Here is a 12620-nt window from a genome sequence, read left to right as displayed (position 1 = left end):
CTCCTCAATTTGGTCAAAGGTAGGTGTTACCGCTCGCAATGTTCGACCCATTATGTCGATGTCATCGGCGTGGGCGATTAACTATGTTGTTTGGTGTACAGAGTGCCATTTTTATTCACATTTGCCTCTCGTATGACCTTTTCCAGCAGGATGTTAAAAAGATCACACGACAAACTGTCACCTTGTCTGAATTATAATGCCGAACGTAGACATGGCTTTAAATAGGTGGTATGTATCGAGGTCTTTTTTGTGGGTCTTTTCCAGGATTTAGGGCAGAGTGAAAATCTGTCAATAGTGGATTTGCCAGGTCTGATGCCGCATTGGTATGGTCCAATAATGTCATTGGCGATGGGAAGGAGTCTTATTTCTCTATAGTTGGCACATATCGTCTTGTCTCCTTTTTTGTGCACGGGACACAAGATGCTGAGGTTCCAATCATTGGCATGCATTCCTCTAGCCAAATTATACTAGTTCGGCTGGTAACCCATCGGCACCTGCTACTTTATTACTCTTGATTAATCTCCACATATTTCCTCGAAACGCTAACAATGTCGTTGTTTCTCTAGACTTTAGTCGTTCATCTTCAGCTTCAAGATTGCGAATTCAGGTGAGCCGCTTCTTTCTTCGAGTCATTGTCATTTAACTCTGGCAGGTCAAAGTAGGGACGATTTAGTTAAACAAGGATCTATTTTTATATACCGTCCTCTTGACCTAAGACCTTCTTTTTGTGTAAGGTCAATCCACTAAAATGATACAAGATTTTACAATTGTCACATGTGGTATGCTTGAGTTAGAGTATTAGAGACACCACAGGTTCTTCGCAAAACGAATAAGAGCACCAAGTGCAACTTTTTTACCGGACAAAACGTAGACGAATCAGTGTCATGCTCAAACCATGAGCATCGGCCCTAATCAATGCCTTTCTCACCGGAAAGTAGAAAAATCAAATAGAATTTATCCATTGTCACATGTGCTATGTTTGAGTTAGATTATGAGATAATATCCTACTGGTACGCATTATTAAATTCATTATGGCAACACTAAATGCATACGTTACGTTACAAATTCGAATATAAATACTCTAACACGCTATTACAAGTATAGTTCGAATCGAGATCACACACTGATACGGAGATAATCAAAAATATGATATATTTTCAATATTATTTCATAATTGGTTTAATAATATTTTTAAAAAGTTCTACGTGTAAGGTTGAAAAAGTCAAGGACAATGGTGATATTTATGTCGTCAATGAGGACAAATTTCTTCGTGATCAACAACAGTTAATACAAAAAGAATACGCAACCACTGAAGAATCGATTTGGATTACAACACCTCCTCCCATCGATACAAATATTATTGATTTTGATCGTATGATTGCCCTATGTAATTCCAGTTTTTCAATACCAATGGGTAAGTTGTTGATTGCAGTGTACTCGTAAGCTCATGGCATTATTATACAAGGTAGTCTCATGCAGACATAACAATACGGCTGGGTTATCTGACAAAAATCCTGGAATTACATATCGATTTCACAGCTGGTAATTCCTGATATTTAGAATGTTGGCCGAATTACTCCTATTCTAAAACCAGATAAATTCGCTACTAATGGAGAATCGAGAATCGTACCGCCTGATTTCTCATTTCTCATACCAGTAGCCAAGGTATATAGCCTGTACTTTTTCCACCCCTGAAACAGCATTTCGTTATTGCTACTTCTAGCCAACATGGTTTCAGGGAGACATATGGCACAACAAAGCCTTTGCAAGAAATAACTTCCAAGATTGCGAATGACCTCAATCAGCGACAACCAACTGAACGGACCATTGGGCAGCCTTAGATCTGTCCAAGGCGTTCGATGCGGTCGATTATTTCGAGCCGATATTCGAAATCACAAATTTCACCATTGCAAGTGATATTAAGCTTTGACTTTCCAATTAACTTAATGGTCGGCAAGCCTTCGTTAAGTTCCATGTTCAAAAATCCAAATATCGCAGCATCCTATCTCCTATTTTGTATCGCGGCGTCCTTTCTCCTATTTTGTTCAATATGTATCTCCTCCACCATATGTTTCAGAGGTGTCGTCAGTTCGTCTGGCGTTATCATTGACGACGTAAATGTAAGAAAAACCAAACACCATTACCAACTTCTCCTCGGAGCGCAATCTTCGATCTTCGATAACTTCCTTCATTTCTCCTCGAATTCCAACTACGCCAACCAGAAGTTGTAAGCAAGGAATAAAGTTCTGAAAGCTTAGGTGCCAGCCAAAGCTGGTGCCAACTTAAAGAAATGTTTCTAACGAAATACGATGGCCTTGTAGAAAACACCCACTAATCTATGCCGTCTGTAGGCCAGAACTGGACAGCGACACAGGAGATGTTCAATTGTTTCCATCTCCTCCTCGTCGTCGCATAGTCTGCAGTAATTAGTAACATCATGGTCCCACTTACAGGTAACGGTTTTTATATTTCACCTTTGCTCAGATTCAACAGTCAGTTTGTGCATTTGGCTGACATAGTAGATAGATCTTGACACATTGCACCTAGATTCGTTGTATGAAAGTTTGTTTGCTCGTTCGTCAAAGAACGCCTCACAATTCCGGAAAATGATGACAGACCGGTGGTTTGATTGAATCAGCGATTGCTAGATCTGTAGATTGAGATCCTCGTCCAGGTAGTTCGTCTGCTTTGACTTGATGTTACAAGATTTGATGGTTACTACGGTTCCAGTCGTCTCTAAATGGGGTAATGATTGTCAAATCTCAGGACTGGTGATATATAGACGCTTAGTTTTCCACGTTAATCCAATGTGATACCTTGTTCGTTCAGGATACATCCATGCCCATATGCACAATTTCGCCAAAGATTCTGTTCATGAAGCCTGACACTTAATAATGAGACCCTGAGGCCTTAAGTTTAGCATTGCGTTCAGAGTTGCTTGGAGAGTGCTGCTCGCGGCTCCATTTATAAGAATCGAGGCTGCTCTTTGTATCTTGTCCAGTTTTCTGGATGTCGACTTATGGCGCAGGCACACAGTGGGAAAAATACCGATCTAGCGCGCAGAAAATAAAAAAATGAAGTTGAAGGAAACTTTAAAACATTAATGCAGTTTTAAAGTAGAGTGTTGAGAGTATAAAATAATCCGAATTAATTAGCTAGAACGGAATAACGGTACATTTAAAATAGAAAAATTTTCCAATTTTAAAAATGGCATTTTTTAGCTATAAAATTGCGATGGTCGTGTGCATTCTGTGAATATATTATTATAAAATTTTGTCCCTTTTTGATATATAGTATTGGTATTTAATTAAATGGTATAGTTATATAACCCATAAGTTATTTTAATTTAGGTGTTTCGGGCTAAATATATGTAAGGTCCGTTTTTTTTTTAAATTCCTTCAATTAAAATAGGGGTTTAGTATGGAGTGCAGTCAACTTATACGAATACGGCCTGTCTACCTTACATGCAAGGATTCGATGTTTAGAATGTATATTGCACATTTCATACCGACTGGTTTTAAAAAAGTGGAAAAAGCTTTGCCCATAGGAATGTTGTCTGAAGAAGCCATTGAATCCAGAAATAAGGACTTTCGGAACTGTACACCAGAAAAATAATCGTGAGGAAACAATGAGAGATCTTTTCAATAGGTTGCTATTTTCTTCTGATCCAAAAATATCAAGTTTTTCTCGTAGTACATCTCTTAACCATCGATATAGTGAGCCACTATCTGAAGAAGTCCTTAAACTACTGGAGGATCCAATGCTACCAACTAATTCAGATCAAAACTCGGATTCTGAATGTGATTAGTATTTAATAAGTAACGCCTAAATTTTGTAAAATATATATAGTTTAATGTTTTAGATATGTAATATTAACAATAATAAAGATATATATAATAACAATAGTGTTTGCCCTTAACCCACTTTTTACCCTCCAAATGTTTCGGAATGTTTAAAAGAAGCTCCCATTTTAGGAGTACTATTAGTTATAACGAAAAATGTTGCTTATTATAAAACGTTTCAAATGCTTCAAAATAGTAATTTTCACCTAAAAATTTAAGTTTTTTCTAAAAAAAATCGGCGCTTAATGAGTTAATAAAAAAAATTCCAATTTTTTTCATAAAATAATTAAAATTGTCCATCTAAATCTATTCTTATCCAAAATATCGATAAACATACAGTAAAACATCTACTTTTATTTTCTGCGCGCTAGATCTGCATTTTTTCCCACTGTGAGGCAGCGCCACCAAATAAGAGATATATAGGATAAGCCTTACCACGATGTTAAATATCCAGTGTATAGTCGATGCGTTTAGCCCCTAAATTTTCTGGATGCTGACTTATGGCGATGAGGTGAGCCTTACCACGGTGTTATGCATCCAGTGTATAGTCGATGACCCCAACATTTCCCAATGGAATTCTTGCATGCATAGAGTGCAATCTGCCCTCTCCTAAGTATTCCTGTTCCAGTAGTTTACAGTCCAGGATCATGCCAATGTAGTTTGCTTCGGGCGAGAGATGAAACTGCACTTACGTTTCCTAGTGAACAGTACCAGTTCTGTCTTTGTTGGATTAACTCCAAGGCCCTTAGCATTGGCCCTGCATTAGCTCCGAAATGGTTCACGGAAAATTACAGTGATGACCTCCGCGACACATTCGTTAGGACTTCACGACAACAGATGGTCCATAGCGAACGCCATAAAATCTGTGCATCAACATACAGTCTCCGAAGCCATAAAAAAATAAAATTTTACCAACAACCAACATGTTCGAACAAACACGAATAGTCAGACAGTTCATAATTTAGTACATACATTACAAAACAAACATTTTTTATGGTCAGGCATTCGTGCAATATCGATTGTATACTGGTCAAAGAAGTGACCTTTAACGTTATAACACCTTGTGTTTTACATTGTAAATTCATGCTAAAAATGGTGTAACGAGTCCCTTTAAATATTCAATTTTTTACAGATTACTATCGTACCTTTAATACAACGGCTGCTTTACCAGACACCGTTGATAAGACAGGCATGGTGAGATATTTGTATAAAAAACCCTTGTAGTGCAGTATATTTTTCTAATTATATATTTTATCACTTTCAATTTCCTTGTAGTGCTTTTTACGATGTTTGTACGAAAAATCAGGCATATTGGAGAACTGGAAACTAAATAGGACTAAAATACGCCTAAACATTTGGCCAGCAACGGGTGACTCAATAGAAGTTTGTGAAAAAGAAGGATGTAAGTATTAAAGGATTTATGTGATTTATAGATTTGTATAAACTTTGTTTCAATCATTTTTATAACCTCCATCCGATCGCAGACCCCTAGTGTAAATCAAAATCTATTTTCGTTTCTATTTCAGCCAACGAAAAGAATCCCTGTGTGCGCGCCTATGATATAGCAAAATGTTTAACTATACGTGCATTGGTGGATGCAAGGAATCAACCTTTATAAACGCACGATAATATACCTTATTTTTCGTATATCCAATACAAATATGTTCATCATTAAATCGTAATTTAAATATTTATCCAAATTATTTAAGCAAATCCATCCATTATAAATGATATATTTTCGTTTCATTATTATTATTATTCTAATAAAAATCATAATTATTTGCTATTGTTTCAAAATGCTATTTCAACTATTCGCTACCGAAGTTGCATAATTTTGTATCTCATTTAAATGATCTTCGTTGCCGTTACCGGTATCAGCCTCTTGGATTTCTGATCGACAGATATTACTATAGTTGAGTAAACGATTCAGACGTTTTCCAATTTGTTTCGGGTATTGATTGTTTTTAATTCGAAATTCTTTCGATTGATGTTCAACGGCACCATTATCCAATTGATATTTACACAGTGTGTGTAATGGTTGAACCAACAGCGTTCGTAATTCTGGACGATTTTCTAATACGGCCAAAGACTGTGCGGCCGTTTCCAATGTACTTAGACATCCCTCGGTCGGCTGGGTGCGTATAATATAATCGCTGGTACCGACGGCAATAAGTTTAACCTGACGCATATTATGCAACATCGGACTACTGGCATACATTGCCTTGGCCTGTGGCCATGTCCCATCAATTAGCACAAGCGTAAACGGACCTCCTTCGCCGCTTTGGTCAGCCTCTTGGCGTATGCTTTCTAAAGGCACTGATGTTTTACTAGGATAGAGCAGCAGGGAATTTGGTGATTTCAAAATTGGTTCTAATTCGGCTTGATTTTTTGGTGTTGGAAATTTTTTCCCCTTGTAGACAACACATTTGCCAGGTTTCAAGCCTAATTGTAACATTAGAGCTGTTCGGAGTGTACGTTTTTCTTCGGCAGGATGTTGTAGAATAACAATGCTACTGGCAATATCAAGTGGAGGATTTGGCAGGGAAGAACACCAACACACAACTTGTGGACGTCTGAAAAAAGGAAAAAATTCAGCTTTTTTATATTTTTGCAAGTTATTATTGCAGGTTATGCTGGCAAATTTTCCTAACTATGTTATAGCTCTGCGACTTTAGATTTAAAAAATAATGGGAGGATATACTAAAAAAATAAACCTATACTAACAATTTACGGATAGGGTATATAACTATACCCTATTTATGGCGATTCAAACCCCGTTTTCAAACTTGATTTCTCTTTGCAAGTTAGCCAACCCGGGGGTAGTAATTTATATCATCAACCGAGGTATCGGGCGTAAACCTAGACACAAAGACCATTTTTATGACAGCGAGCATTGATAATGGTCTTTGGGTAGTTAGTGGAGAATTGCTAGCAACAGCCGTGAAAGACGTGCCAGATAAAGGCACTAACAACTCATGTAACTATGAGTAGATTTGGCAGTCTTCTCCAGACTAATGTTATTAATACTCATAGCTTTACGACGTATTGTTAGTTCAGTTCGCTTGCTCGCTTCCGTGGTTGCATGACAGAATCAGTTTTATCAATATTTTCTGACGCTGTTCGTGACGCAGTATTCCCAGCGGAAACAGGGGCTTTACGAATAGTCATCATTTTAGTTGGTTCGTAGACCTCTTTCGTTTCTGCCCAGAAACGGACGGCGACGATACAAATTCATCGAGTTCCTGCTACTTATCAAACAGGTTGGGAAAAATTCTCAAAACGACTAGTGATGTAAAATCCTTCTTAATCGATACAAGCTCCGGCTCATTTTCCTCAGTGACCGTCTGCATCAGAAGCACCGGCTTGTCGGCTGAAATCGACAACCAACTAGCATTTTCCACCGTGGAGGAGCCGACATCAGCAACGGGCATACATGACGAACCCTGTTAACTATAAGGTAGAGCCCTTATGACGTTTACATATGGGAGTCGTTCCATATGTCGAGCGGGACTCATGCGGAAACTCCCATATTCGTCAATGAGACTGAATAGAAATTCACTCTGCCGGATTATATAAATGACTATATAATCCGGCAGAGTGAATTTAAGGATAACAGGAACTCACAAAAAAGACGTTACAGCGCAAAATTTTAACTTTAAAATCTTTGGCCCACGGACATGCCCAATTCGACGTAATTATGGGTATATCCCCAAAATATTAAATGTAAGTCATTTCGGTTGAAATACTAACCAAAACACTGAAATTGGAACAAAATTTCTTTAGGGCCACCTCTCAGAAAAATTTGTTTACATAGGTAACCTTTTGTTTCCCAAGTGCATCAATTTTTTTCTGGGAAAATGGAAAATGTATAGTTCCAAAAACCCCCCAATTTTGATTATTTTTAAGTTATAAATATTGCCTTTTTTGGCCAGATACCTACGAGTCGGAATCCCATTTTAAATAGAATAGTTTCTAGATGGCCGGCCTTCGACCGAGTATTTAAGACTTTCTCCTATGGACAGGACAGATACCAACACCGGCTTCGCCAAAGAATTTCCTTGTTTTTGTAGAGTTCTAAGGCCATATCTTTTGATCCACAACAGATACAGCCACATATCGCAAATTTTTGGATAGCCTAAATGTAGTCCATCATTTGAGTCAAGACTGGACTTTTAGAGAGTTTTTCAAACAAATATATATATATATATATATATCAAAATGTGAACCGAATGATTTTCAAGGACTTTGATGCACCATTTACCTAAAATCGTACACTGTTTACATATAATCGGACGAAAATATATATGAGAGCTATATCTAAATCAGAACCGTTTTTCACGAAACTCATATAAATGAGCTGTACCAAGTTTCATCCAAATCGGATTATAAATGCGACCTGTACTTTGTTTGCAAAGGGAGCCATGGGTATATCTCGAATCCTTTTGCCTGTTACAAACATATGCTCAGACATAATACCCTGTACCACTGTGTGGTGAAGGGTATAATTATATTGTCTTGATTAGGATACTTTTACGAAAATTTCAAATTTTTGTGAGAGGTAGCCCTGAAATCTTTGGGATATAGTGAAAATATCCATAAACGTGCACGGATATAGTCCATCTTCGACAATACCTGGCTGCCGACAAATGACAAGCCTGGAAAACGTTGGCTAAGTGTCCATTTCAATGTTCGGTAAACTAATTTTCCATCTAACTTCTACTCGCATAAATTTAAATAATGACTAACGAATTTTCCAATGACGAGGAAAAGCACACAAAATCCCCATGAGATCTTTTCTTTTTCTGTAACAACAAACACACATCATGCGGTAAACAACAAAATACCCTCAATGGGAACTTTCAAGTTCGCACTTACTTGCAGAATTCACATTTTGTTCTCCTTTCGGGTGGGTCTGCTGTGATACTTAATAAGTCTTGCCATGAATCTCCAGCATCATCGATTGGTAGATCCAATGTTGTTCCTGAGTTTGTTTCATCATTTGTTTGCAGCATGATTGAAGAGCCACTCACTAGACCAGATGACAGATGATGAGATGGTAAATAACCGACCTAATTTAAAATCGTTGCGAACTCTGCGAATAGAAGAATCGAGAGGGAATAACCAATAAAGACCAGATCAAAATGAAAATGGAAAGCACTCGTGAAGTTTACGAATGAATGTGAAGCATAACGTCATGTTTAGAAAGTGGGCAATGGAAGAAATAACAAAAATGGTTTCATTCCGTTTCGTTTTTTTCGGGTTGCCACACGGTCGAACATTTGCTAATGGGCATTTGTCAAATTAAAAGATCTATAGACTCTAGATCGAGCCTATTAATAATATCGCCCAGGAAGATAATGCGCGTTTATTTATTATTTATTAACAATTAACCAATGTCCTAATGGACAATCTTTGTTGATGAGATATACATTAAAAAGGAATTTATCAAAAAATATTATAATCTATATATTAATATCTATGCCTTCTAAATCGACTCGTTGTAAATCGAGATATCAAACCCTAACTGTTTAGACTAGTATTAATATGAAGTGAAGTGTATTTGTCAGCTGTTAAGGTCTAAACAGAATGTTCGCGTTGAGCGTTTTTTGTTATCGCGTTAACGCACGCAAAAAGTTAAAATATATTTAACTCCGAAACGCAGCGCACAACAACTTCGAGCGTTTGTGTTATCGTTTTCTTGTGGTATTTGTCTACAAATTTGTAAAAATTATTACAAAATGTTGATCGTTTACCCAAAAGTCCAGTAAAAGAGAGTGAATTGACAGAGCAGATTTGACAGTTGTTTTAAAGCGAATTTGCCTGATAAAGAAAATAAACCCTGATTCAGCCTTTAATCATGATTAAATGTTATATGTAAATTCGCTTTAAATTTACCATGATTTATCATACAAATTTAAATAATCGTGCGGCAGGGTTATTTTAAATCATGATCGAAATCATGATACTATTGAAATGCAACGCGGTTCTTGTACCAAAAAAATACAACACTCACACAATATACCTACATTTGCAACTGTGTTTACATGTTGTTTGTTTATAAATTTAACGTTTGCCAAATACAAAAATGAAAGATCAACGGAAAATAAAAATTATATATAGATTTTTTGTGATTTTAGGTGTTTTTTTATTTTCCAAACGATCACAGCGTGGCAAAAACATTTCCATTATTGTAATTTTTCTTTTCATTTTCATGATTAAAGGTATGTGTAAACAATTAGGGCGTATTTCTGAATGTGGTTAAACGAGTCGATTTAAAATCGTATATGTAAATGTACTTTTATTGGGTATTTGCAAAATCTTACAAATAAAAATTTACTCTGTAAAAATTATCTTGTACCGTCAGCTGATATTTAAACAGCTGTTTTGTTATGTTTTGTAAACAAAATTGTTCTCATGCAAATTGATTTCTTTCCATTTTGTTTGTTATCTATTTTTTCAAAAAAAAAAAAAATATTTTTTGTTTGCGCTAAGTTATTTTAATCAGTTGTGTCGATACAATCTTTTTTGTTTACTTTTTGCAATTTTCTCACTTGATGTTTTTACTTTAAAAAATGTATACATTTTCTTGAACAATTCCGATCGGATGGTTCGTTACATTAGGTACGATCGTAAGTCCGTTCGTTTACTTTCCCAGTAACATATACTAAGTAAGAATTTGCAGAGAGTAAAATAAGAATTTTTGGTTTCAAGAGAGAAAATTGCAAAAAAAAGTAAATGAACGACATCCAGTAAAAAGGTTGAATAGCCACAGGTGATTAAAACAAGAAACAATTTGGCTCATACAAAAAAGCAGCAAGATTTTTTTGTAGACAAATGGAAAAAAGCGGAAAATTGATATTGGTTATAAATACTTGCGTTTTCTTCACCCATTTTAATGTTCAATGATACAAAATAAATATAAAATTCACAAAACAATAAATTTGCTTGAGAACAATATTAGGTTCGTTCGTTTACTCAATAATTTGTACAAATTATTACAAAATGTTGTTCGTTTACCCAAAATTCCAGTAAAAGAGAGTGAATTGAGAGCTTTAAAGATTTGACAGTTGTGTTACTGAGTATTTGCAAATTCTTACAAGGAAAATTTACTCAGTAAGAATTTTCTTGTACCATCAGCTGATATTTAATTAGCTGTTTTGTTATGTTTTGTAAACAAACAAAAATTTTTTCTCAAGAAAATTGATTGTTTTGTGAATTTTATTTTGATTTTGTATCATTAAATAGGTAAAACTTACCGGTCACAACCCTTTTAAATGTTTGTGGGGAACAAACAACATCAATTTTCCGCTTGTTATACATTTTTCTAATAAAAATGCTGTTTTTTAGTTTGCGCCAATTTGTTTGTTGTTTTAATCAGCTGTGTCGAAACAATCTTTTTACTGGATGTTGTTCGTTTCCTTTTTGCAGTTTTCTCTCTTGAGAAGGAAAAATTCGTATTTACTCTCTGCAAATTCTTACTGAGTAAATATTACTGGGAAAGTAAACGAACGAACCTATTGTTGTTTGTTTACAAAATATAACAAAACAGCTGATTAAAAATCAGCTGACGGTAGAAGAAAATTCTTACTGAGTAAATTTTTCCTTGTAAGAATTTGCAAATACTCAGTAACACAACTGTCAAATCTGCTCTCTCAATTCACTCTCTTTTACTGGACATTTGTGTAAACGAACAACATTTTGCAATATCATATTTTTTATTGAAACCCACTGGGTTAACTAAATACGGTTAAATGTAAACGTACCATTAGGCTTTGTTGCAAAAAAGCGAAATAAATTAAATTATTGACTAAACCAAGGTGTATTTAATAAGGTGTATGCATCAGATACAACAACAAACATTTTACAAAAACAACATTGTTGTTATAGAAATTAAATTGTCATGTTGACAAATAGGTTTTGACAAAAGTAAATAAAAACAATTATACATTTCTTCAGGTCGAATAATTTTGAAAAGTGTCCCACATGTAAGCCTTGGTTCCTTGGGGATTTTGCTTATATTTTAAATTACAATATAATTTTCGAAGAAGTGGCTTCTTGGTAGAAAAATTGTAGGACATAAATCCCCGGTCAAACACCACAAACCCGTATGCATTCTGTCAATAGACTACGCAACAGAATCTCATTTTAAATTGTAAAAAAATTGTATTTAGCCAGGCGTTTGTAGAAAACTAATGGACAAATTCTAATAAAAGCTATATAACACCATTTCCTTGATCTTGAGGGAAACGGGTGATTTAGGGCCAGATTTCCTTTTCCTTAACAATCTCCGTTTGGTATTAAATCGATCATAAGAACACACATATACATATGTATATTTGCAAACTGGAACCCAAGATGTACTTGCGGCAAATATGTGGAACAAATCAGCGGCCGGATTTAGAACTGATTTAAGCTCACGCTTCTCCAAGTGACGGGCATTAACAAATTTTCCGTCCCTATAAATTCATCATTATGGCACTTTTATTAATAAAAAAATAATAATCGAAAACAAAAGACAATATTTTAAATCAAAATGAAACGTTGACAAATATTTTTGACAATTTACTTTACAAACAATAAAGAAAAAAGTTTAAAACCATATTGTTACGAATATAAATTTAGATTTAAGTTAATTTAGATGAATTCCGCTAATTTAAGAATTTGAATTGTAACGTAAATTTCTACTACGCAGTTTATTTGAATAACTTCACAACAACAACTACTGTATAGATTTTTCTACATCCTTCCATTTCCTCTTTCAGTTTCTATTTTGTTATT

The 12620-nt window shown here is 35.3% G+C and overlaps 2 protein-coding genes across 2 annotated transcripts; one reads left to right on the top strand and one right to left on the bottom strand.

The window, feature by feature from the left end:
• Positions 1 to 211: 211 nt before the first annotated feature.
• Positions 212 to 5460, top strand: LOC133324678 (general odorant-binding protein 84a). The gene is made up of 5 exons (XM_061533520.1): positions 212 to 228; positions 1200 to 1414; positions 4975 to 5036; positions 5118 to 5244; positions 5369 to 5460. The coding sequence occupies exons 1-5, from the start codon at positions 212 to 214 to the stop codon at positions 5458 to 5460; spliced, it is 513 nt and encodes a 170-aa protein (XP_061389504.1).
• Positions 5461 to 5646: 186 nt separating this feature from the next.
• On the bottom strand, positions 5647 to 8854 carry LOC133324676 (tRNA-uridine aminocarboxypropyltransferase 2). Its single transcript, XM_061533519.1, has 2 exons — positions 8718 to 8854; positions 5647 to 6415 (listed from the first exon to the last, which is right to left on the bottom strand). The coding sequence occupies exons 1-2, from the start codon at positions 8852 to 8854 to the stop codon at positions 5647 to 5649; spliced, it is 906 nt and encodes a 301-aa protein (XP_061389503.1).
• Between the last annotated feature and the right edge of the window lie 3766 nt (positions 8855 to 12620).

This window comes from Musca vetustissima, unplaced genomic scaffold (assembly GCF_032173495.1).
Source record: "Musca vetustissima isolate MV318-11 ecotype Yass unplaced genomic scaffold, APGP_CSIRO_Mvet_v1 utg63189, whole genome shotgun sequence".
Taxonomy (NCBI): Eukaryota; Metazoa; Arthropoda; class Insecta; order Diptera; family Muscidae; genus Musca; species Musca vetustissima.
This window is presented reverse-complemented; position numbering and strand designations above follow the sequence as displayed.